The 21344-nt window shown below is 53.5% G+C and overlaps 4 protein-coding genes across 4 annotated transcripts; 2 read left to right on the forward strand and 2 right to left on the reverse strand.

Moving 5' to 3' along the window:
• Positions 1–121: 121 nt before the first annotated feature.
• Positions 122–4999, reverse strand: VPS8 (Vacuolar protein sorting-associated protein 8; the record flags this gene model as incomplete). The annotated part of the gene is made up of 2 exons (XM_065755987.1): positions 122–4648; positions 4703–4999. The coding sequence occupies 2 exons, from the start codon at positions 4997–4999 to the stop codon at positions 122–124; spliced, it is 4824 nt and encodes a 1607-aa protein (XP_065615227.1).
• A 685-nt stretch (positions 5000–5684) lies between these two features.
• On the forward strand, positions 5685–6749 carry N0V96_000603 (uncharacterized protein; the record flags this gene model as incomplete). The annotated part of the gene is made up of 1 exon (XM_053197697.2): positions 5685–6749. The coding sequence occupies one exon, from the start codon at positions 5685–5687 to the stop codon at positions 6747–6749; it is 1065 nt and encodes a 354-aa protein (XP_053044920.2).
• A 638-nt stretch (positions 6750–7387) lies between these two features.
• N0V96_000604 (uncharacterized protein) lies at positions 7388–8871 on the reverse strand (the record flags this gene model as incomplete). The annotated part of the gene is made up of 2 exons (XM_053197696.2): positions 7388–8528; positions 8588–8871. 2 exons carry the CDS (start codon positions 8869–8871, stop codon positions 7388–7390), a joined length of 1425 nt encoding a protein of 474 aa, XP_053044919.2.
• A 9774-nt stretch (positions 8872–18645) lies between these two features.
• Positions 18646–20307, forward strand: CYP3 (Peptidyl-prolyl cis-trans isomerase H; the record flags this gene model as incomplete). Its single annotated transcript, XM_053197695.1, has 5 exons — positions 18646–18683; positions 19081–19106; positions 19610–19755; positions 19881–20018; positions 20107–20307. 5 exons carry the CDS (start codon positions 18646–18648, stop codon positions 20305–20307), a joined length of 549 nt encoding a protein of 182 aa, XP_053044918.1.
• Positions 20308–21344: the final 1037 nt, after the last annotated feature.

A 21344-nucleotide genomic window follows, 5' to 3' on the forward strand; every position in this document is an offset into this window, starting at 1 on the left:
TAGACCGATAACGGCCACGCGTTGGCGGTATTACCCAGGCCTCGCTATAGTTCGCCCATCAAAAGTCTCATTCATTCATCAAATATGTACATGCCTAGTGCACAGAAGATACACCTCAAGTCTATCCATCAATCGGACACCTGTACTCCCTCGCGTGAGTCTCCGCCCGGGTTTTCCCCTCAACCTCTGGCCGGGACTGGTAGGCGTCCAAGCAGCTCTGATGGTAAATATGCCTGCAAGCCAGTACGACTAAAGGTCCCAGCGGCTGCTCTCTCGGTTTCGCCACAGCTTCGCTTTGTCCCTCAGCGCCTTCCTCCGGCGCTGCCTCGTCCGCCTCCACATGGGAATCTGATGCCACAGGCGCGGCCCTACCCTTCCCTTTAGAGTCTGATACGGCCTGTGATACGTCGCTGCCGCTTCCGGCCTTCCCCTTGTCTCCAGCAACGACCAAGGCTTTCTTTTCTGCTTTCCACTCTTCTTCTCGCGCTTGCTTCTCCTCCCAAGCCTCAAAGACATTTCCCGAAACACCCGGGCCCCAGATCCGGCGACCACAAGCTTCGCAAGTCGAGCCCCTAGGTCGCCAGCCTCGTTGACGAAGGTCTACAGCTTGCTTGACATTTACAAACAGGCTTCGCTCAAGAAGTCGGTTGGAAAGCCGAAGTATTGATTCTTCGTAGGCATAGGCAGAGAAGATCGATGCCAGGACGGAGCGCAAATCTGCGAGGTTAGGTGACGAGGCCGCGGCTCGAGTGAGGAATGCTCGTAGGATGCGGAGGAATGACAAATTGCTCCCGGCATTCGTGAGAAGTCTCCCCCCACCTTGACCTCCTGCTGGGCTAGAAGTTGTTGTCAGGAGAGCCGTGAAGGTGTGTTGGACGAGGGATCGCAAAAGAGCCAAAAGCTTATCCTTATCTAGATCGTCAAGTCCATCGTGAATGTCATGAGATAGAGTGTCATTCTCAGTGGTTCCCGTAGTCTCAATGGTGGACGATATCTGCCGGGTTGTCTGCACTGCTGCATCGATCAGGTTGAGCCAAAGCTCTTCATCAGGTGACAAGACCTCTGAAGTTGATGACTTTGTCTTCTTTTGAACGCCATTCGCCTTTCTCGAAGACTTGGTCTGACCTTGACAAAGCCAGATGCCTACATGCACGTACTTCTGCAGTGCCCGCAAGATTTCTTCAGCCCCTGACTGCAAGTCTCCAGCTTTGTCGTTGTTTTGAGCGCCTGTCAGAACACCTTGCAGGGCAGACTCGAGCGTACCAAGGTGCTTAACAAGTCTGTCCATAGCATCCTTGATCTGCCCCTCTCGAGCCATGAGCACAACGGCAGCGTCGATGACACCAGTCTCTTCCATAGTTGGAAGCAAGGCATCAAGTCGAAGGTTAACAGATTGAACCAAGCCAATATAGTCAGACACATGAGCTGAGTCAAATCTACACATGAGTTGCACATAGCGTTCAATCAGAGCTCGGTCGGGGTTCGCTGGGGATTCCCCGTCGCGCTTTTCTGGCTCGAGCAACGTTCGGAGATAAAAGAATTGCAGCCCCAACGAGTCGGTAGAATCCAGAACATGCCGGTGGATGTCTGCGGGCTGTCCTGATAGAGACTTCGCAGCTTCGACAGGATTGGTCTCGATAAGTGCCCTGGCATTGTTCCTGATTGCGTCAAGGACTTCCTGAACCTGGCGGCGGTTCAGACCACTCTGTGGCCGTAGACAGTCCCCGATACATTCAAAGACGGCGTCCCGGTCAGCGGGGTCTTCGAAATAAGTCTGGACAAGCTTGCCATACTGTTTATCAACCTTGTATTGCCTCTTCAAAATCCGGTAGAAACCGGCCTTCTTGAACATCGGTATGAGCGTGTTCGCATCAGGCGGTTGATAAATCGATAGGAGGTACTCGGCGCTGAGCTGTGCATCTTCGGCAAGATCTGATCCGGGGTAGTTGCACAGTCCGGTTAGAACCTTCGTGAGAGTTGAACCCGGGAAGAGCAAGTATTGAGGGAACTTTGGCAGGTTCCGAGCGATGAACATATCGAGATAGATCGTGTCCTCGGCTGCGAAGTCCGCCGGATTCATAATCTCCAGAAGTATGGATACGATGTATTGACGGTCGACCGTACGGCCAAAGATCTGCTCTTCTGGCACGTCGCCCCTGATGCCACCGTTAACTTGCTTGTCCGGCGAATCGTTCAAAAACGAATCCTCAAAGGCCTCGTTCACCGCACTCAAGAAACTCGGGGCATCAAACTTCAGTATCAGTCTGAGATAAGGGAAGGACGGCTCTGTATGCTGATCAGGCCGTGTAAGGAAGCGTCGGTCGCTGCCTTTGGGCCATGTGACACTGTTTCCTGAGAATAGAAACCAGTAAATCTCAGCCTTAGCCTTCGAGGCAGTGGCGTCATCCATAATCTCGCCGGTAGGATACACTCTGCCCGTCAATGTGTAGGAGAGGTAGGGGAACATCTTCAACGCGTTCACGCCGTATATCTCGTCCTCCATGTTTCCGGAAGACATGTAGTCACCATTGCTCATGAGAGGTACCAGCAACGTTAGTAGGTCGATCAGCGGTGTGATGTAATCGTTCAATGCCTGGTTCCAGACATATATCAGCGCGTCGTAGAGGCTGTGCTGCTTGCACAGCAGTGTGATCTGGTCCAGGTCCAGCGTCATAGTGTCCATGTGGACGATGATCTCCTCGAGTCGACTCTCCCATCCTTTGGTGACGTAATATGTCACCACAGCCTTCACAACAGCAGGTGGTACGATGGTAATGTTCTTCTCGAGGATATAAGGTTCCATGGTTTCGAAGAAGATGCCCTCCACGCCAGCGTCCTCATACCACTCGTACATCTCTTCGAAAAGGAAATCAACATCGCTCACATTGTGACAGGCAGTGAAACACGTCTCGCAAAGCTCCCGCACATGGTTGTCGTCGGCTGCTGTTTTGTCCTTTTGGCGCTGGGTGAAGGCGTATTTGAGCGACGCTTTCATGATTTCCATAAGCTTGTCGCGGACCATTGAGTGCCGTAGCGAGGTGTCTTCAGGCAACCCAATTGTAAGCTTGTCTGCGTCACCGGTGTAGTACGATGTGCCAAGCTGTATCGCACCGACATAGTCACCGTTCTCCATAAGAGCAATGATTCGATCAGCCCAGTTTGATAGTGACCCAATGGACACATCGTTGAATCCAAGCAAGAAAATTTTGCCCTTGTACGTCTTCAAACTCATGTAAAATGCGTCAGCTACAACACCATGCATAGACGTATCGTCCTCGTCTAATTGCTCCACTAGAGTGTGTAGCTGTTTCGAGAAGAGATCGGCATGATAAATAAACTTGTTGATCAAGTCGAAGCCTTCTGTCTGCCGCATTGTTCGGTCCTCGAGCACAATCAAGCGCTGTGAGATTGTCAGAACGGTGAGCACCGATCGACTAAGCCACTGCACTGCGACGATGGCTTCTTCGCACTTCCACCTACTCCGTGCCTTAAACTTGAGCGTCGGTGGTTTGTCCTTGTTCTCGGCCAGGATCTCGTCAACGTCTAGGACAGTCAAGACATTGGACCAGCAGTACACCAATTTGACTTTGGAAATATCGCTTCCTGTGACAGGATCCGGAACCTTAAGCTTCACGGCAGGGAACCACGCCAGGCATCCGGTCATGGCGCTATGGTGAGCAACATCCTTGGGCCTCGCCGACTTGTGCTGGGTTTGTGCAACGGGTGTCGTGGACACGATGACCAGTAAATAAGGCGTCAGCATTGCGGTAAGGCCCATAGTGTCCGTCGCACGCTCCGTGTTGCCAAGGGGCAAGGGGCTGAATGCTAGGACCGTACTAGGCTTGAGAGGCTTGCCGGCTGGAGGGGCAGCGTTCGGATACCTTCCTAGTATCCTCGTCGTCTTCACGGTCCGGCCGAGGGATCCTGTACCTCTTGTTGCCAGGTGCGAGAAAGCCATGCCGCGGTCGTCCGCTGACACGAGCGCAGTGTGTCTTGTTCCGAGGAAGCCGAGATGGGTCACAGCAACCCCTGGCAGGTGTCCATCAACAGTCCGGTTTTGCAGTTGCGGCTGTTCAAGGTGCGGTATGGAAAGGAACGGCCTAGATGCTCGGTTTGCCTCCCAGGTGAATATGTTTCCGTTCGCATGGCCTCCGGCAATCGTGGTATGGTCTGCCGAAACTGCGATGGCGGTGATGGCACCAGACTCGACCGCCTTGGTCCCGGGACCGATGATGGTCTTCAAGACCTGATTGTAATCAAACATTAATATTATACCCTTCGTAGTTCCCAGCACAATCGAAGCTGAGACAGCAATGCATGTAGGGGCGCCAAAGTTGCGCTTGCCAGCCTCGGAGAAGGCCTGGCTGTTGAGTTTCTTCAACCTCGTCCATCGTACAACTTCCCATGGTGGAGATGGGGTGTCGGTGTCGTCGCGGTCTAGCAGGTTTGAGCTGAGGGAAGCGGAGCGGCTGTGGCCGGTGAGAAAGCCGGGGGAGGAGGATCGCGGGCTGTGAATGAAGCTTGCGGATGAGATGCGGGATTGGAAGCGACGGTCGAAGGGTCGGAATGAGGGGGTGGGACTGCTGAGGCCGGGTCGGGAGGCCACAGAGGGGAGAACACTACTGCTCGGAGACGAGATCACAGAGCCCTGAACTCACAAGGTTAGTTAGAGCGTATTGGGATACTGCGAAGCTGGACTTGCCTGAACCGAAGGGGAATCATCAGGAACCGACATCAGGGAATCAATCGGGCTCCCGACCCGCTTGGGAACGGCATCCACGGAGCCTTCGTCGGATACATTGTCGGCTTGCTCGCGCAAAATCTCCCTGTATCGGTTCGGAAGTGCGCCACTCTCAGTCGCTGGTGGTGTGCTGCTGGACGTCTGGGTTTCATCATCCAAAAGGCCGACGATGCCGTCTTCCTCCCTCTCGGCCTTTACGGTCTCTTCATCACTGGAAGCTTGTATGTCCTCGGAGGACCGGTCGTCTTGATCTGCCATTGTGTCTCCAGGTCCATCATCTCTCTCCTTCGACGGTGGGGTCATCAATGGCGGTTCATCAGGCACATTGCTTGCGGTCGCAGATTGGGAAAGTTCGTTTTGGATTCGGAAGTTTGATAAGTGCTTTGAGGAAGGGAGGACTCGTAGAAGAAGCCAGCTCAATCAGGTAATGAACTGAAGATGATAAGATCTTATGAATGAATTGTGTTCTCTGGCGATGCGATGCCACTATGCCAACTCCTATCAGACGAAGGAGAGCTGTTGATCAATGGTTGTCTAGTTGTCTTCTGAAAGAGGCGCATTACGCAGCTTGGACACCACAGCCCACACTAACTGGGCACCTTACAGTTCCAGGTTCTAGGTTCCTGCCGCCTACTAACCTGGAGCTCCAACGCGGACCGGGGTTTCTCCGGCGGGCCGCAAACCGCGCTATCAGCTATCTAGGTAGGTGGTAGGTACCTGAGGTACCTCATGCTCGCCGTACCGTGGTGGATCTTCAAAGTTACATCACAGCGCAGGTTCGCTCTGCTCCTTGCATCCACTTCCCCAGACTCTCATTGCGACGACTTGTTTACTACTAACACAACCCATCTGAAAGAAGAGCCGCGAGCCCAAAGCTTCAGGACTTCCCACACTTCCAGCGTGAAGACAGAAATCCCTCACCATGTCTTCAATTGGTCCACAAATGCCACCGCATCTCACAAAGAGAAAGCGCACTCCGGATGACCAAGGCGCAAACTCACCACCACCAAAGCACACCCGCAACAACACTGACGAAATCGACCTTGACGACGATGACGACTCCGACGACGATGCTTACGGACCGACCGCGCCGAGCGCATCAGCCGCAGCAGCACCCAAGAATCCCACCCCATCATCGAAGCCCTCGGTCGGGCCAACCCTCCCACCATCAAACACAATAAACTCGAGCGAAATCCCTCTCGATGATTCAGACTCCGAAGACGGCTACGGCCCAACAGCACCTCGCGCATCGGCACCAGCTCAAGAAGCCCCCAAGACCAAGCCCTCAATAGGCCCGACTCTTCCCCCGAAACAAGCCATAGGTCCCGCCATGCCACCGCCAGACCACCGCCCCTCCGCCGCAGACTCGGACTCGGACTCGGAGGACGACTACGGCCCGGCCCTCCCCTCCTCAACAACATCCATCCAACGAGCCCAAGCCGCCGCTGCAGCAGCAGCAGCGACGGCATCCCAAGGCCCCGCGGCACCGCAGCGCGACGACTGGATGCTCGCGCCGCCCACACAGTCAGGCTACCAGGAACGCGACCCAACAAAACTAAAGAACCGCAAATTCGCCAGCGGGAAATCCTCCGCCGCCGCCGCGGGAGGAGGTGGAGGAGGCATCAGCAGCATATGGACCGAGACCCCAGAACAGAAGCGCAAACGCCTCGAGGACGCTGTCCTTGGCCGCGGCGATCCGACGGCCGCGGGCAACGAAAGGAATCAGCAGCCGCGCCGGACAAAGGAGGAGGTGGAGCGGGAGAGACGCATCAGCGAGAATATCGCGAGCGCGCGTGGCAAAAGCATGTACGAGGAGCACCAGGCAAACAAGAAGCACGGCGGGAAGCCTGGGAGGGATGAGGACGAAGAAGATGACCCCAGCAAAAGGGCTTTTGACAAGGAGAAGGACATGTCCCTGGGAGGCAAGATTGGGACAGCGCAGAGGAGAGAGTTGCTCAATAAAGCAAAGGACTTTGGTGGCCGGTTCCAGAAGGGATCATATCTTTAATTGTGGTGGTTCTTTAGCATATAACAGTTGTAGGAGAATCCATATCAGGGTTTGTGGTTGACTATTTTGTATGGGCAGGCAGAAGGGGGGCCTCAGTACCACAAGGCTTCTTAAACACCCTTTTGGGAGCGAAGCAGGTATCACCATTGAAGGGTCCACAGCATCCGTCGTGGTTTCAATGTTGTGTTAGTGCACACCACGGGGCTTGAATCATAAAATAACATTCACAATCGCAACTGAACAGGGGTCAATCAATGAGTTGGTACGTTAACTTTGATTGTCATTATTCCGTGACGAGTGATGCCTTAATCGCCGCAACTCCGCCGCTCCCCTTGTAATTCCAGAGAAACCAAACCAAAACAGGTCACCCTGTACCTGTGATGCAAACCTGCCTCTGCCGCAGCGCGGCCTGATCCACCCTCCTCCTCCGTTGGCCCATGTGGCCTAATCCCGCTCCGTCTGTATGTAAAGTATGGGTATGAAAAGCGGCGTCGTGTTGCATATATAATGCAGTAAACATCGCAGATCTATGCTGAGATCTGCAAATTGGTCTCGGGGGTATGATGTACACGAGTAGCACAACAACAAAAACAAAATCGCGTTCGCCTTAATAGGTGATACAATCATCAAAAAGACGGTCACCGCGCCTCAGTCATCGCAGTAGCGGTGCCTGCGGTTGGTGCGGTCTGCGTACCAGCCTCCAACTGGGACGGTGTGACATTAGCACCATTTGCCGTCGGGGATGGCGTTTGTTGATCGCCTCGTCGGAGGGGGTTGCGGAAGGCAGGCAGTCGAATATTGGAGAGGAGACCACGAGATTCCTGGTTCTCCGCAGTAGTCGGCGAGGCCTGTGATGTGTTTTGGTTGGAGGCAGGCGCAGCCTGTTGACGAGTACGAGGACGACGGTCCGATCGGTTGTTGCCCCGGCGGTTGCCGTTGTTTCGTCCTCCCAGACCAAATCGTGCACCACTCAGGTTATACCACGCAGCTGGGGGAGCGTTAGGCATGTTGGTACGGGACGCCGTGCGAGCCATATCGCCTGTGGCGTTGGGGTCTCCTTCGCCAGGGGTTGGTCGTGGTTTGGGAGTGTAGTAGTCGGCCTTGCACAGGGGGCAGCACGCCCTTCTGCTGGTGAGCCAAGGATCGACACAGACAGCGTGGAAAGCGTGACCACATGTGAGTCCGCGAATATCATCATCGTCCTCAAGCGTGTCAATGCAGATAGCACAAGTATCACCGCTGGTAGCCATCAGCTCAGGCGGGACAGCAGCATTGATGTGTTCGTCGTCTTCCTCGTCCTCCTCGCTGTGGACACGCTGAAGATGAGTGGCAGAAGTCGGAGTGGTCTGAGTGACATCGGTGTTGGCATTCGTAGTCGAGGTGTCTCCGTCCTTCTTCGCCGCATCTTCGACAGGTTTCTCGGCGATGTCTTTGTTTCCGGCGGCGGTAGCGGGGCGGTCTTCAATCGACTCGCGCTCCTTCGAGGGCAGCTCAGGCACAATTCCATCAACGGATCGGAGACTGTTCGCCCGACTGGGAGGAGCAGAAACACCTCCGGCGGTAGGCAGGCCCTCTCGCGCACGCTCAGATACCCATGTCTTGTACTTGGTCATGGGGAATTTGTCATTGACCTCATCCATCGTCATCAACTTCTTTTCGCGGCGCCTACGGTGCGGGCGAGGCATGTTCTCGAGGTTGATGGGCTCGCCATCCTCATTGAGACGCATAGCACGATTACGAGCATTGTACCGGAAGCAGTACTTGACGCCAACGATGATCCTGGAGACAGAGTTAGATGATTGTTTGGACAAGGAGAGTCAAGTCTTAAGCAGGCTAACCATAAGTTCGTAAAGACTACTCCAAAGCCCAGAGCAACGAAGAAGAGCAGAGGAGAGCTCGTAGAACCGCCACCGCCGCCGCCTCCTCCATTGCCTGAGTTGCCGGTAGGCGTCGGGTTGTCGGTGGTCGTTTGAATTGCACTCGTGGCATCGTTGAGGGTCGACGTAGGGTCGGCGCCGAGTGATGCAGACGGCGTGGCGGAGAAGGTTCCCGAGACCGACGAAGAGAATTGCCGCACCACGAGGTGGGAGACCTCGACGAAGACCTGATCGATGGCAGGCATTTTGGCGGCGATCTAGAAGTCGAGATCCACGTCGTGACAGTTGAAAAGTCGAACACCGTTGGGAGGTGATGCCGAAAGAAAACTCACGGTCGGGAGAGAGGCGAGTTCATGGGGTTGAGAGATGGGTGTGGCTAGGTTGAGTAACTGCCTTGATTTGAAACCGGAAAGCCGAAAACAGCGACTACGGACGGAAATGGTCGACCTGAACCCCCGTTCGCATTCGGCGTGCAATCGATACAATCCGATGGAATAACGAAGGAAATTGCCTCTCGTAGAAATACGTTTTTCCGTCTGTATACGAGTCGTGATCCCAATCTACTCTCAAGCCGTGGGAGGCGTGGTGAGTAGAGCGAATTGAAACAAGAGAAGAATCACGACACGATGTCGGATGGTGGTTGGGGAAGGTTGACAAAAGCAGGCAAGAGAGTGCGGAGGGAGGGAAAGTGCAGGTGGAGTGGGATAAGTATGGAACAGGACATGGAACTCTGACGGACAGTAAGAGCGTAACACAGCCCGGTCGCAGTAAAAAAGTGGGAACCACAAGGCGATGGGCGGGTAAGTGCGAACCTAGGAGGAGGAAGAGGAGTGGAGGAGGAAGGACCACCCAGCCCAGACCAGACACATCAGACACCCAAGGGCCACCAAACCAAACCGAGCAAAGTGTGGCAGAGACGTACCCAAGTACCCAAGTATCAGCCGGAAAGGTGCAAGAAGGCACCACGGCACGAAGGAAACAGAGGCACAGAGGCACAGAGCGAGAGGAAAGACTGGGGAAGAGCGATGGAACGGAGAAGCGGCCTGCAAGATGGGATTGGGCGGGCAGGGTATGAGTTAGCCCGCGCCAGGGTTGTATGCAAGGAGGTGGAGGTGCTAGGAAACCGGGTCTTCTTTGTGAGGTGGTGTTGGTAACCTGGCACTCCTGGCACGCCGCACGCCGGCCTGGAAGAAATGGATGTTGGCTGCCCTCACACTGTGCCACTGCGATGCCTCAGACAATTAGCATTTCCAACCTGTGCTGGTGCACACACCTTCAAGCTAGGTAGGGGCACGAAAGGGTGTCATGGAGACGGGCAACCAAACTGAGCATACCTTGGTACGGATAGTGCCTAGTGATACCTACTGCCTCGTAGATACCGAGACAGCACAGACAATCAACCATGGATGGAAGCGCTGCCATTTAAAAGTACCTTAGTTGACTGCGTAGATAGGTATGTGGAAATCCAAGGCATGCGTCTCGTAGGTGACTGAGATGGACGCTCACGGGTCTGAGCGAGCAGTCAGAGGGACTGGGGGCCGTCAATTGTTGCAAGTCACCTCGTTTGCACCTTTACCCAGCTCGTAGGACGCCCCGATCTAGTCTGTTTCGGGAAACAAAGCGCCACGCCAGAGACAATGTGAGTGATGGGACTCGACCCTCGGACAAACCACCATACTTCTTCAGGATTAGCGTCATATCTCGTTCAAGTGCTCACATAGTAAGTGGATTGCTCTCATAAAATGTCATGGTTAAACGGGTCCTTGACTGGGGAACCGGCAAAGAACCGGCGGGGAAATCGAGAAAATAGCCTTCTAAGTCGTTGGATAATTCAAACACAAGTGTATTGTTCTCAAGGCACGCAATGTAAAAGCAGGTGTCCATAACTAAAGTTGGCCGGGGGCCTACTGTAGATTTCCTACTGCTTTTGACGCATACAGTGACTTGAGTCTGACTCCGGGCTCCCGCCATGATGCTTAGGTTGGCTTTAGCGTCGCTGGTCTTTTTCCCCCTCCTAACGGAGCATCTGAGGTACCTTACACAAAATCAAAGCTCAAGCGCCGCTTCCCGTGATGAACAATCCGATTCTCCTATTGATCTCGGCCAACCCGTTAGTTCTTTGTCGTCGTTACCGCTGCCGTCATGAGGCTGATACTGCAAATCGCACCCTATCGGATTCCATCTACCCCTATCCCAGGTAGAGAAATCTCGCATCGAATCAAGGGGCCCAGCATGATGCTGATCTGACACACAAAGTACACTATACCACTGCCGAACTGCCTGACGTTACTCTAGCAGAAGGTAGTGCCTACCTGCCATCAAGGCGCCTGAAATTCCAAAGAGTCTGCCAGTCGCGCCCGCACGACCTGCACCGCAACACCACCTCAAGTCACGAACACCAACACCGTTCGGGCCTGCTGACACTGCTTCCAAAGAAGAAGGGGCTTCTTTCCCTTGCTGATATCACGTCGGATAAATCATCCGTGCCCTCAGCTTCCATTTCGCCCACTTTCCCGTTCATGATTTGAGTTCCAAGTTCAACTTCCTCCAAAGCCTCGGCAAATCATCATTTCTCGGTCCCCAAAAGGCATGGGTAATGAACAGCCGACCATGCAAGATGCCGTCTTCTTTGTTTCCCTTTGTCTTTGCAATCAAGCCTAATCCCGCACCGCTACGGCCGGGCACTAGGCTACCGGTCACCTTAGCCCGCGGTGCGCATCGTCAACGCCGTCCGCCCTCCGACGGCCCAGGTCGATGCTCTGGCGATGCCTCCAAAAGAAAGCAGGGAATGCTGTGGGGATGCGGTGCCGGATGGTGGAAGGGAAAGGCCGCGACACCATGCGGCGATAACCCAACGGAGAATTGCTGCAGCAGAAGCAAGCACCCAGCGGCTTACGCCAGAAGCAAAGCCGACAAGGGTCAGAGTAGAATACGACTGCTCGGTTGTTTCGTCTCTCGCCAAACGATCGCCCGAGTCCAGCTGTCTGGAGCCGCGTGTCTGAGAGTTTGATGTCCCTTTCACGATCATACCTCCTGGAACCCAACTGCCAACATCTTCGCTCATGCCTGACATTGAAACGAAAAGGTATGCGAATAGCAGGCACCTAGATGGACATCCCCAATGATCAATGCAACCTACAATTATTAGCCGCTTGTACGGAGTACCTATGGCCGGAGCAACCAACATCTGCCTATTGAATTTGCTATGCTTTCTTTTTGAAGCCATGGCGCATTACTGCGTTGCTTAATCCTTGTCCTCACGAACGGTCTTCTTCCAACTTAGAGTGCCTTGGTTTTCCCAGCCCTGGACATCGCGCACATGGATCCATGTCACCGAGTCAAGCCAGTGTCAGACGAGCCATCGGATTGTACAAACTCGGAGGTGAGCGCTGGGCTGTGCCTTGCAGATGGGAGCAACTGAGCACGCCATCACTAATCCGTATGTATCTCGTTTCTGCCGTTCTTCTATGAATTAGTGTGTAGGGAACGCGGCACCGATTCGAGGTACGGCTACCCCGGCCCGGGAGAAGCAACATACCTACCAAGCAAGCCTTCAAATCTTCAACACCAACATCGACGACCAACCCCTGGCATATCCAGCATAGGTACATGCGAGGAAGAAAGAGAGAAAAAAAAAGAAGCACAACACGCACGTATCCGTCCAATACGACGAAAAGCAATAATTCAATCTTCTAGCACGGAATACGACGTCCTTACTGTGCCTCGTCTGGAATACGTCTCAATATCTCAGACATGATCATTAATAGAACCTGCATCTCAGCGCAGCGCTCCGACGAGATGGACGGTCTGAAGGTCGCGAGAAAAATTAATAATAGCCACGAACTATTGTTCATGGCGAGTAACAACATGCTGGCTGGCTACCGCTTCACGCGCTGCAGCCACTCGAAAATTCAGATGGTCAGCTTCGGAACGCTAGGGCCGACGTGCAATTGATTTCACCCCATCTTCTCAATGTTTCAGCATCACGGACAAAGACGACGCTTTTTTGCCACGACGACTCTATCGGCAGTGTGGGCTTGCTTGATTCAAGCGTTTGTCAATGTGTCGTCTTCCTTACACAGTCGAATTGACTCCTCGGACCCTACCGCCAGCATTTCGAGAAGATGCACTCACTTGGCCGCGTCTAATCGTTGTCAGTGCCACCTCAACCAGTCCGAGCACTAGACCGCTGCTTTGGCAGTCGGTATTCCCCAGGGTGCCAGAGTCAAGATGTCAGACACGAAAGCGTAAGAGCACTACTACCAGAGTATATGTACGGAATACTGCTCTGGCAACATGACACATGTATGTCTCAAACATCTTATTATCAGATGCCACGACACGAACAACCTTACGATTTTTTGGCCAGTGAACGGCTCTCTTGGACGCTGCTGTGTCTTGCTCCGTCTCAAGACCCCAAGCCCCTGGAAACGCTCAGACGCCCACCTGGGAAACCTTGATCTCCTTTGGGACCATTGCTGTTCCTGGAGACGCCTGACGACGAAGTCAATGTCATGAAGACTTCCCTTAGTGCCTTACATGACTGCCATTAAAGCGTTGAATCGTGAAATCAAGCTCCCTGGCTTCACTAGTGATCAAATTATACTATCAGTACGACAACCAAACTACAACTTCCCTTCTTCGCAATTGTATCAAACTGTCGACTGGAGAAATACGCGCAAAGACGAGCCGATTGATCCGTGACTAACAGCACAACAGTACGAAGAAATAGTCTTTTCACAGTGCGTCTGGGGACACTGGCCCGCTCCAATGGGGGGCTACTTCGACTAATGACGCTGACCGAAGGTGAGTGCCGTCAAATCCGGACACACCAACTTATCCCCGCCATCGATGACAGCGACGAAAACGGCTTGGCTCCCGGCCTGACCAGAATATTCCCGGTCTTCGTCTGCAGAGTATTTGGATACCGACTTTGCTGGGCTTTAAGCCTCCCTCGTAAATCCAAGCGTACCATGCAGTACGGTCGCAGTCTATTCGAACATGTCTGCGCTCCAATTTGAACCAGAACGCCCGCTGTAAGCCCACGTATCTATGATTCACTGAAAAAGACCTCACAGCCAACTCTCCACGTCTATGAGGGGAAAAGTATCCTACCCTCGAGAGGCTCGAAAGCTGGGAGGCTGGTACGCGGGGCGGCTGTTAACAGAGGCGATGGGTGCAACTGGGATCATGCCATCGTAGCATCCGCGGCAGAACAGGGTCGATCAACTTCTATCGGACCCGGGGTGTTGCAGACGGATCAGTAGATGCACCTCGCCGTCGGAGTGAGATTCATCGGATTGCCCTGGCCGCCGGCAACAACCACGCCATAACATTATGCTTCCGGGTCTTGCAGATTTCGATGTTCAACCCCGGAGCCTTCCGGAGCCGCACATCTAGGTCTCTCTTTGGGAGCCATCTGACCTATTGTTCCTCGCCTTCCCGCGTTTCTTTGGCGCCAACAAGAACACTAGCTACTTCGTCGACCCTGTCTCGTTGCGAGGGGGGCGGAATGAGTTGTCTCGTAACTCGGTCGTCATTTCGTCAGACCACAAATTTCCCGGGGGCCAGATGCTTATCTTCGCCGCGCAGGAATGAGGATATCCTTTTGTCATCAACGCCATCATTGATTCGACTTTCAATCCCCGGAAAACAGCTGGTGCAGGGCTGTGCAGACACGCCATTGAACGTTGAAAGAAGGCTTGCCGATCCTAGATCGAATTCCACGCTTCCAATGTCGCCCAGTCGCCCCCCAACCACTACCGAACATCGGCATTTAAGGTACTTGGTGATCATGTGCGGTGTGCCTACGACGTACCTGGCTACAGGCTACAACTGCGGCCCTCTACTCATAAGCAACGCGATTTGGTTCCGTATGATAGACTCGTATCGTGGGCGACCTGTCAGCGGGCCATGCGTGGATCGGGTGGGGGGGAAACAAACGCGCCCGAAACAAAATATACAGGCCCCCAATGTGAGAGGCCCTCGGGAGTCTGAAGTCGAAAAGTCCTGTTTTCGCGAACCACGACGAGACTTGCGCCTGCTATTGGGTCGCCAGCAGTCCATGAGATCATTTTCTATGGAACGAACAGGCTTCTTTGTCATCCGAGCCCGGCCCCCTCTTCATCCGCTCCACCCTGCTCTGGTGCTGTCGATCTTCAACGCCGCGCCATCCGGGGGGAGTCTGGACCTTTTTTTTTTCACCCAAGAATTGGTTGGCTCGCGATAACGGCGATGCGGCAGACACACCACGGCAGCACGGCAAAGAGGAAAGCCGTCTTTGATGGGCTTGTTGCTAACGCCAGCCTGTCAGACGCTTCAATCCGCTCCCGTCGATCAGTTCGACTTCCGGCGAGCAATTCGTATTTCCCCAAACCGTCCGAGGCGAAAGCCCAAGTGCCTGGTAGCGTTCCGAGCATTCCAGACTCTCCGCGTGCTCGTCGTGATGCGGGATATGTGCGCGATGGCTGGCGCCGCGGGAAACTTGGAGAGGGGTAACGATTCTCCCCAATATCGTCGAAGTTGGTGTTCTCATCCACTCCCGCGGGCCCCCAGCCTCAGCCAAGAGAGGCTGGGCATTTGGCAAAAGTAGACTATTTTCTGTTAAACCCGAATTCCGTGACGCGGCCTTCTGCATTTGAGACCCTTGAAATACGGGTACGGGGGGCTTCTCCTCACTTTCAACCCCGGGCTTCAGCTGCAGCTGTAGCCAGAAGACGCGGGGTTCTCTGCGCGATGTTCGCTCCGGTTCGAGAGGATCTCTGGGCGTGGAGGGTTATGTAAGATGTGAGGTAAGGGCAGCAGAGAGGAGAAAACCACGCTACGGACGACAGATACACGGTTCGCGTGGGGCCGCGGCATTCATCCATGAGTTCAGGGTTCATCAGACTCGACAACAAAACAAGAGCCATTGGCCACAGCAAAGGGTACTTCACGAGCACGAGAAGGTCGTTGGTAGAGAATGGTTCGCAAACTTCCATCTCTCCCCCTTGACCGTTGAAAAACTGATTATCAGAGAAGCATGAAGGCTGAGCGCCCATGTAGCGCATTGTGGCTGATCTATTGTTTCAAGTACGACAACATCAAGCTTTCTCTCCCTATATTTCTTTTTAGTCGAAGAAGCTTAATATATTGCTGTTCTTTTTCTCCCTCTACTGCGTACCGAATATGCTTTCCAATATTAGTGCACGACCTCACGAGGAATTTTGTATGGCGAAGCGGTCCTTGTCTCGCGTGCCCTTGCCAGGTACGGATTTAATCCACGGCGGTCCTGAGTCAAGTTCCCTCCCGGGGGTCCCTGTCGCCCATCAATATTGTGGCTGCGCGGGTCTTTTTCTCCCTCTTTTTCCTTTTCCAATGTTTTGTTCCCCTTGTCAGACTGACACACTTTGACAGCCGTCAGCGGACAGCCCAGCCCGGGGGGAGGTACTATATCTTCGGCGACCCCCGGCCTCGGCACGGACCACGGCCGATCGGGAGACGGCCCATCCGAAGATTTCACCGGTCCGGGGTGTGTGTGTGTTTGCGTGGTCGGTTTGGAAAGAACCGTGAAGTTTGACATACTCCATATTCTTCCCCCCAAAGCCTTCCTTTTTTTTTTCGCTTTTCCTGAGTATCGATCGGAAGGGGAAGAGAGAACACTTGGCTCGTCTCGCTGCTTTCGCTTTCTCTGGATTGGAATGACCGCCGGTGTCGGGTCTGCTACATGTCGTACCGATATCTCTGTAGATGTACAGTGTACGGTGAGTTGGAGGATGAATCTCGACGGTTGTGGTGGTGGTGAATCCTACCGGATTTCGTTGCAAGGTCTTTTGTAGATGAATGCGGCCGACGTTCTAAGTTGAGCGTGATGGTGAGGGTTGTGGAGATTGCTGCAGATGAGGCTATATGGAGTTTAAACCGGCATGGCCTGCGACTCGAATGGAGGAGGATGTCCACTTCTCCGTTCTGAAGAGTTTTGGTCAAGTATACCTCCGACTCTGGGAGGCTTGATGCCTTGCTTCATGGGCTTTATCATCCTGGCGTGATGGTTCCGTGTCACTCTCTATGCCTCTATAGGGCGTATACGAGTGGTTTCGATATACCAGGCATCGAGCTTGAACTTTGTCACCGTTTGAAGCTGGTAGGTGTCAAGACAAGTAAGCCTTCGGTTCACCAAGCATTCTGCGGTCAGCTCGTCGATCACGAGAAAAGTCACACCTGCAGGATGGGCCTGAGCGGCGAGCGGCTGTGTTCATAAAACTCCCATCGTGCTTTGAGCTTTTGGCGTGATGCAGCAGACGAGTGGGACTCTTTGCGAGTTTCATCTTCTCCTATTGATCGTTTGATCATATATTCAGCATTGTTACTGGTAACTTGTTGATCACTATTCGTGATCATTGGTTTCTTTTGGAGTTCAACTCGAGATCTAGACAATGCCTACGATGTGACAGCTAACACGAGGCGGATAAAGTCTCCCGCGTGGCGGTAAGATAGTTTGCTCCGTGAGCAATATTACGCCCCCGCTCTTCCGGGGGATGTTGTAGGGTTTTATGGAGCACAGCCTATCTTTTGAACATTTTCTACTTGCTGTGATGAAAGCTCGCCAGTATCTCAGTAGGACTCGTGATCTCATTCACCGTCAACTGCTGGCATTGATTAGTTGGAGCTACGCATTCTCATTCTTAATAATTCCGGCCGTCACATCGCAGGAGCAAACAGAGCCTCGCGGTCGAGGAGGCTGTGCAGAATGGAGCCCATCCACTGAAAGGTAGGTTTACAGAGAATCAATTCGCAAAACAAAAAACCCTGCGCCGAGGAGTGCTTCCATGCCGAAGTATTTCTCAATTTGGGACCGGAGTGAAGAACATCCTTGGGGTTCTCGAGATACTCGGCCCTGACTTCTCCAACCTTGTCGTTTCTTCACTAACCAAGATCATCGATCGCCAGTAACCCCTGTGCTTCCCTGGAAATCGATCTTGCATAGAGAGGCCCTTGGCCTGCTGGTCTGACCAAATCTGGGACGCACGAAGGGTCCTCATACGGTGAATTGTTGGGGTGATTTACCAATCGAAGCCGGAGTGTACATATACAAACTTATCCACTGCTCATGCGGCAGAATTATTCTAGAATCGACAGAGTCAATGGAAGATGATACTTTTGAGACAGTCCAGCAGTTTGTTTCCATTGGATGAGAGCAACAAGAGAGTACATCCGTAGAGTACGTTGATAACATGCCGCTCAGTTTGTCCTGCACGTCGATTGAGGCACAGTCACTACCCTTCAAGGTTCCAGCAAGAAGGGACCTGGAAGCCGTAGTGACCTAATCACTGCATCTCCAAACAACACAATGAACCGAACGATACGCGTAAAGAACGTCCATGTGGTGGGGAGTTCGGATTCAGTGTGGCTTGCATGTCGCTGGGCTTGAGGCATTTTGCGTGCAACCCGATGCTCCGGGGAACCAGTAAAGCCTCGTTTTTGGCCCGTTTGGGTACGTCTCCTCCGCACCAGCGGGCTGGGGCCTGCATGTCGCTGACAATCCCCATCCAGTCGCCCGGGCGAGCTGGGCAGGAAAGCTGAAGTGCCAAGGTTGGCTGAAGGAGTACGGAGTACGGAGTTCCTAAGGTAGTGTAGCGTCGTCGTTGGCGGAGTTCTCCTCCAAAAGAATCGATGGGAGTTTTGTTTCTGCCCGGGTTCCGACAACTCGGCTCAGGTGCGTGCGATGCCCTCCGCACTTTTGGACGGGCTGGGCGGCCCCACATGGGTTGCAGGACAGCTGCGGGCCTACGAATCCTCGGCGTTGAATTGACAGAAGTTTCCCATAATCCATACCTTGGCTCTGGGATATCGAAACCTATCATCCACCGCTTGTCTCCCAACAACTCCCCCGCCTTTCAACGCAGCCCACCACCCCGCCGGCGCCCACGGAAGAGAAACAACTGCAGCTAGGGTCAAGTCTACTTTTTTTTCTCTTCGTTTGTTTCCTTATCCCGGTTCCGACCTACGGCTAGTTTACCACCCCCAAAACCCCGCCAGCCATGCCTCCCACGAAGCTCCCGGAATCCGGCAATCCGCTGTAAGTCTAATTCTATTCCTTTCTGTTGATCTCCAGGACCCTTACCGCGCGCGCGGCATTCTCGGTGGATATCCAAACCCGCTTCTCTATCTCTCATCCCACTCATGCCTCGCTGTATCATTCACCGCTTCCCATCAACACCCGGCCTAGAGATTCGGAGAGGGGAGGGGCTGCAGTCATCTCGAAGCGGTGGCGGTGGCTGAGCTCTCGGCGCCCACACCCTCCTTAACAGCCTCTTGAGCTTCCACGGTAGAGGTGGCAAAGCAACGCCCGGTATCCTGCTATGTGAACGGGGGTCGGTGGCAGTCCACTACCCCGAGAGTGTGATTTAATCTTTACCCTTTTTGATTTGAGTTGTACAGGAAGGTGAGCTAACACGGAAGTTCTGCGTCAATAGGGTCTTTTTCGACATCACACTTGGTGGTACGTATCAAGCCATTCACCATTGTGGCTCAACTTTTCCTCATGTCTTGGCCGGGTGCTTCGGGCAAACGTGTTTCATGGACTGGTCTATCGTCCTTGGCCCCTTGAAGTCTTGGGGCCTCGAAGCTATTCGCAGACCGTGTGCACGTGTGCATATGCCGAGAGAGACGGGTCCCCGCAAGGTTCCGCCCTACATGCTGGGCACTCTCGTCCACGAACGAGCTAGGTTGTCGTCGTCCAGTTGTATACAGGTTTTTGGAACTCTCCTTCCCCCCTGGCCACAAAGACACTACCATCGGCGGTTGAACATCGCGGCTCAGGCAATCCAGGCGCCGGGGCTCCGAGCTGCTGGTGTGCTTCGGCTCTTCGGTGTGACCCTGATCTCTCGGTCTGCGATGCTGTCCGGCTGCCATTTCCAAAGCCCCAAAGTCCTGGGGATATGTTTTTGCTGTCTATGATTTGATTACACCGTTTATCTGACGCTTCTTCGGTACCGCCCTTAGGTGAACCACTCGGCCGCATCACGTTCGAGCTCTTCAAGGATGTAGTCCCCAAGACGGCCGAGAACTTTCGCCAGTTCTGCACCGGCGAGTCCAAGGATGCCCGGGGTCGTCCGCAGGGCTACAAGGCCTCCAAGTTCCACCGTATCGTGAGTTCTCTCTGCCTTTACCAATACTAGCCATCTTACCCACTTCCCGGACTGAGTATCGAACGAGGAAGCTGGTGTGAAGATACTTGACAACGTTGACACGGCTGACGGACAGTGTCTTACAGATTCAAGGCTTCATGTGCCAGGGCGGCGACTTTCTAAACGGCGACGGCACCGGCTCAGTGTGCATTTACGGCACCTCCAAGTTCGCCGATGAGAACTTCAACCTGAAGCACGACCAGCCCGGTCTGCTCTCCATGGCTGTACGTCCCCAGTCACCTTCACAGTCTCGCAATAACCTGATCATCCTCATGTACTCGGACTAACATACTATTGCGACTCTCGTTATAGAACGCCGGACCCAACACAAACGGCTCCCAGTTCTTCATCACTACCGTCCCGACGCCCTTCCTGGACAACAAGCACGTCGTCTTTGGCAAGGTCGTCGACGGCATGGACATTGTCAAGATGATGGAGGCCACCAAGACGGGGTATCGCGGCAAGGACCAGCCGAACCAGGACGTTGTCATCGCGCAGTGCGGTGAGATGTGAGGTTGGCTACTGAGAGCTCGGGCCTTGAGGTGATGAGCAAGAGCAAAACATATTCGGACGGTCATATTGCTGTCTTTAAGGCTGGAGGATAAAGACACATTTCCTGACCCATGACACATGAGGTCTGCAGTGCAGTATTCAAGGCAGGATCGCAGGTGATTGTACTTTGAATTGCTCATTGGGTTCGCGATTTTGCGTAGCACGTCGACTTGATATAGGTCAAGGCACAAACCTCCGTAGTGAATGAGAGACGCCTACAATGCATACTTGCAAGCATATCCCTCATCATCACTTAGTTCTTGACCACTATAGACGACTAAATATCTACTCGTTTTCACGTCAATCAAGAAGAGGATGAGGGAGAGACCATATCAGCCGATGACTTTGTACTATCCGCGATTCCGACCGAGGACCACTAGACACGTTTCCTTTTGCCGTAGCCTGTCGCCGGTTGTTGTCAGAAGCCTTACTCTGTTGACGTCTGGTTCACTGGGCGTCTAGATACTCGAAAGCGATGGCAAGTCCTGTCATCGACTTCAGCGTACTGCAAGTGCGTCTTGAAAGAACAGGGGGGCCAAGTGAAGGCTGAGTGAGAGAAATAAGAGCGTGGCCAAGGCACCGAATCACAAATCACTATCTGCCGATTTTGATGATATCACAAGAAATGGTATACACCATCTTATACCCGCAGAACCTTGGCGACCATTCATAAGGCATCTGGCCATGTGTCTCTTAGGCCCACAATCTTTCAGGCTCGACCTCCTTGCAGGTGCGATACAAAACGAGGATTCTGCTGTAAGTAACGAAGAGGGAAAGCACGCAAAGATCCTTCACACAATAGATCAAATCTTGCATGGTCACCAGGTGTCAAACATGCCATCATCCTTCATCATACCCCAATACTCAAGTGATCCAAAAAGTCAAAAGAGTTCACCCCCCCGGTGCTGAACTGGGGGCTACATCTCTTGGTGCTCATGCTGGGAAATTTTGGGTGCTCATGCTGGGATTCGAACTCGGGTATGCGCTGAGCCTGTCGT

This window comes from Colletotrichum fioriniae (assembly GCF_027942845.1).
Source record: "Colletotrichum fioriniae strain IMI 355084 chromosome Unknown scaffold_1, whole genome shotgun sequence".
In the NCBI taxonomy this organism is placed as follows: Eukaryota; Fungi; Ascomycota; class Sordariomycetes; order Glomerellales; family Glomerellaceae; genus Colletotrichum; species Colletotrichum fioriniae.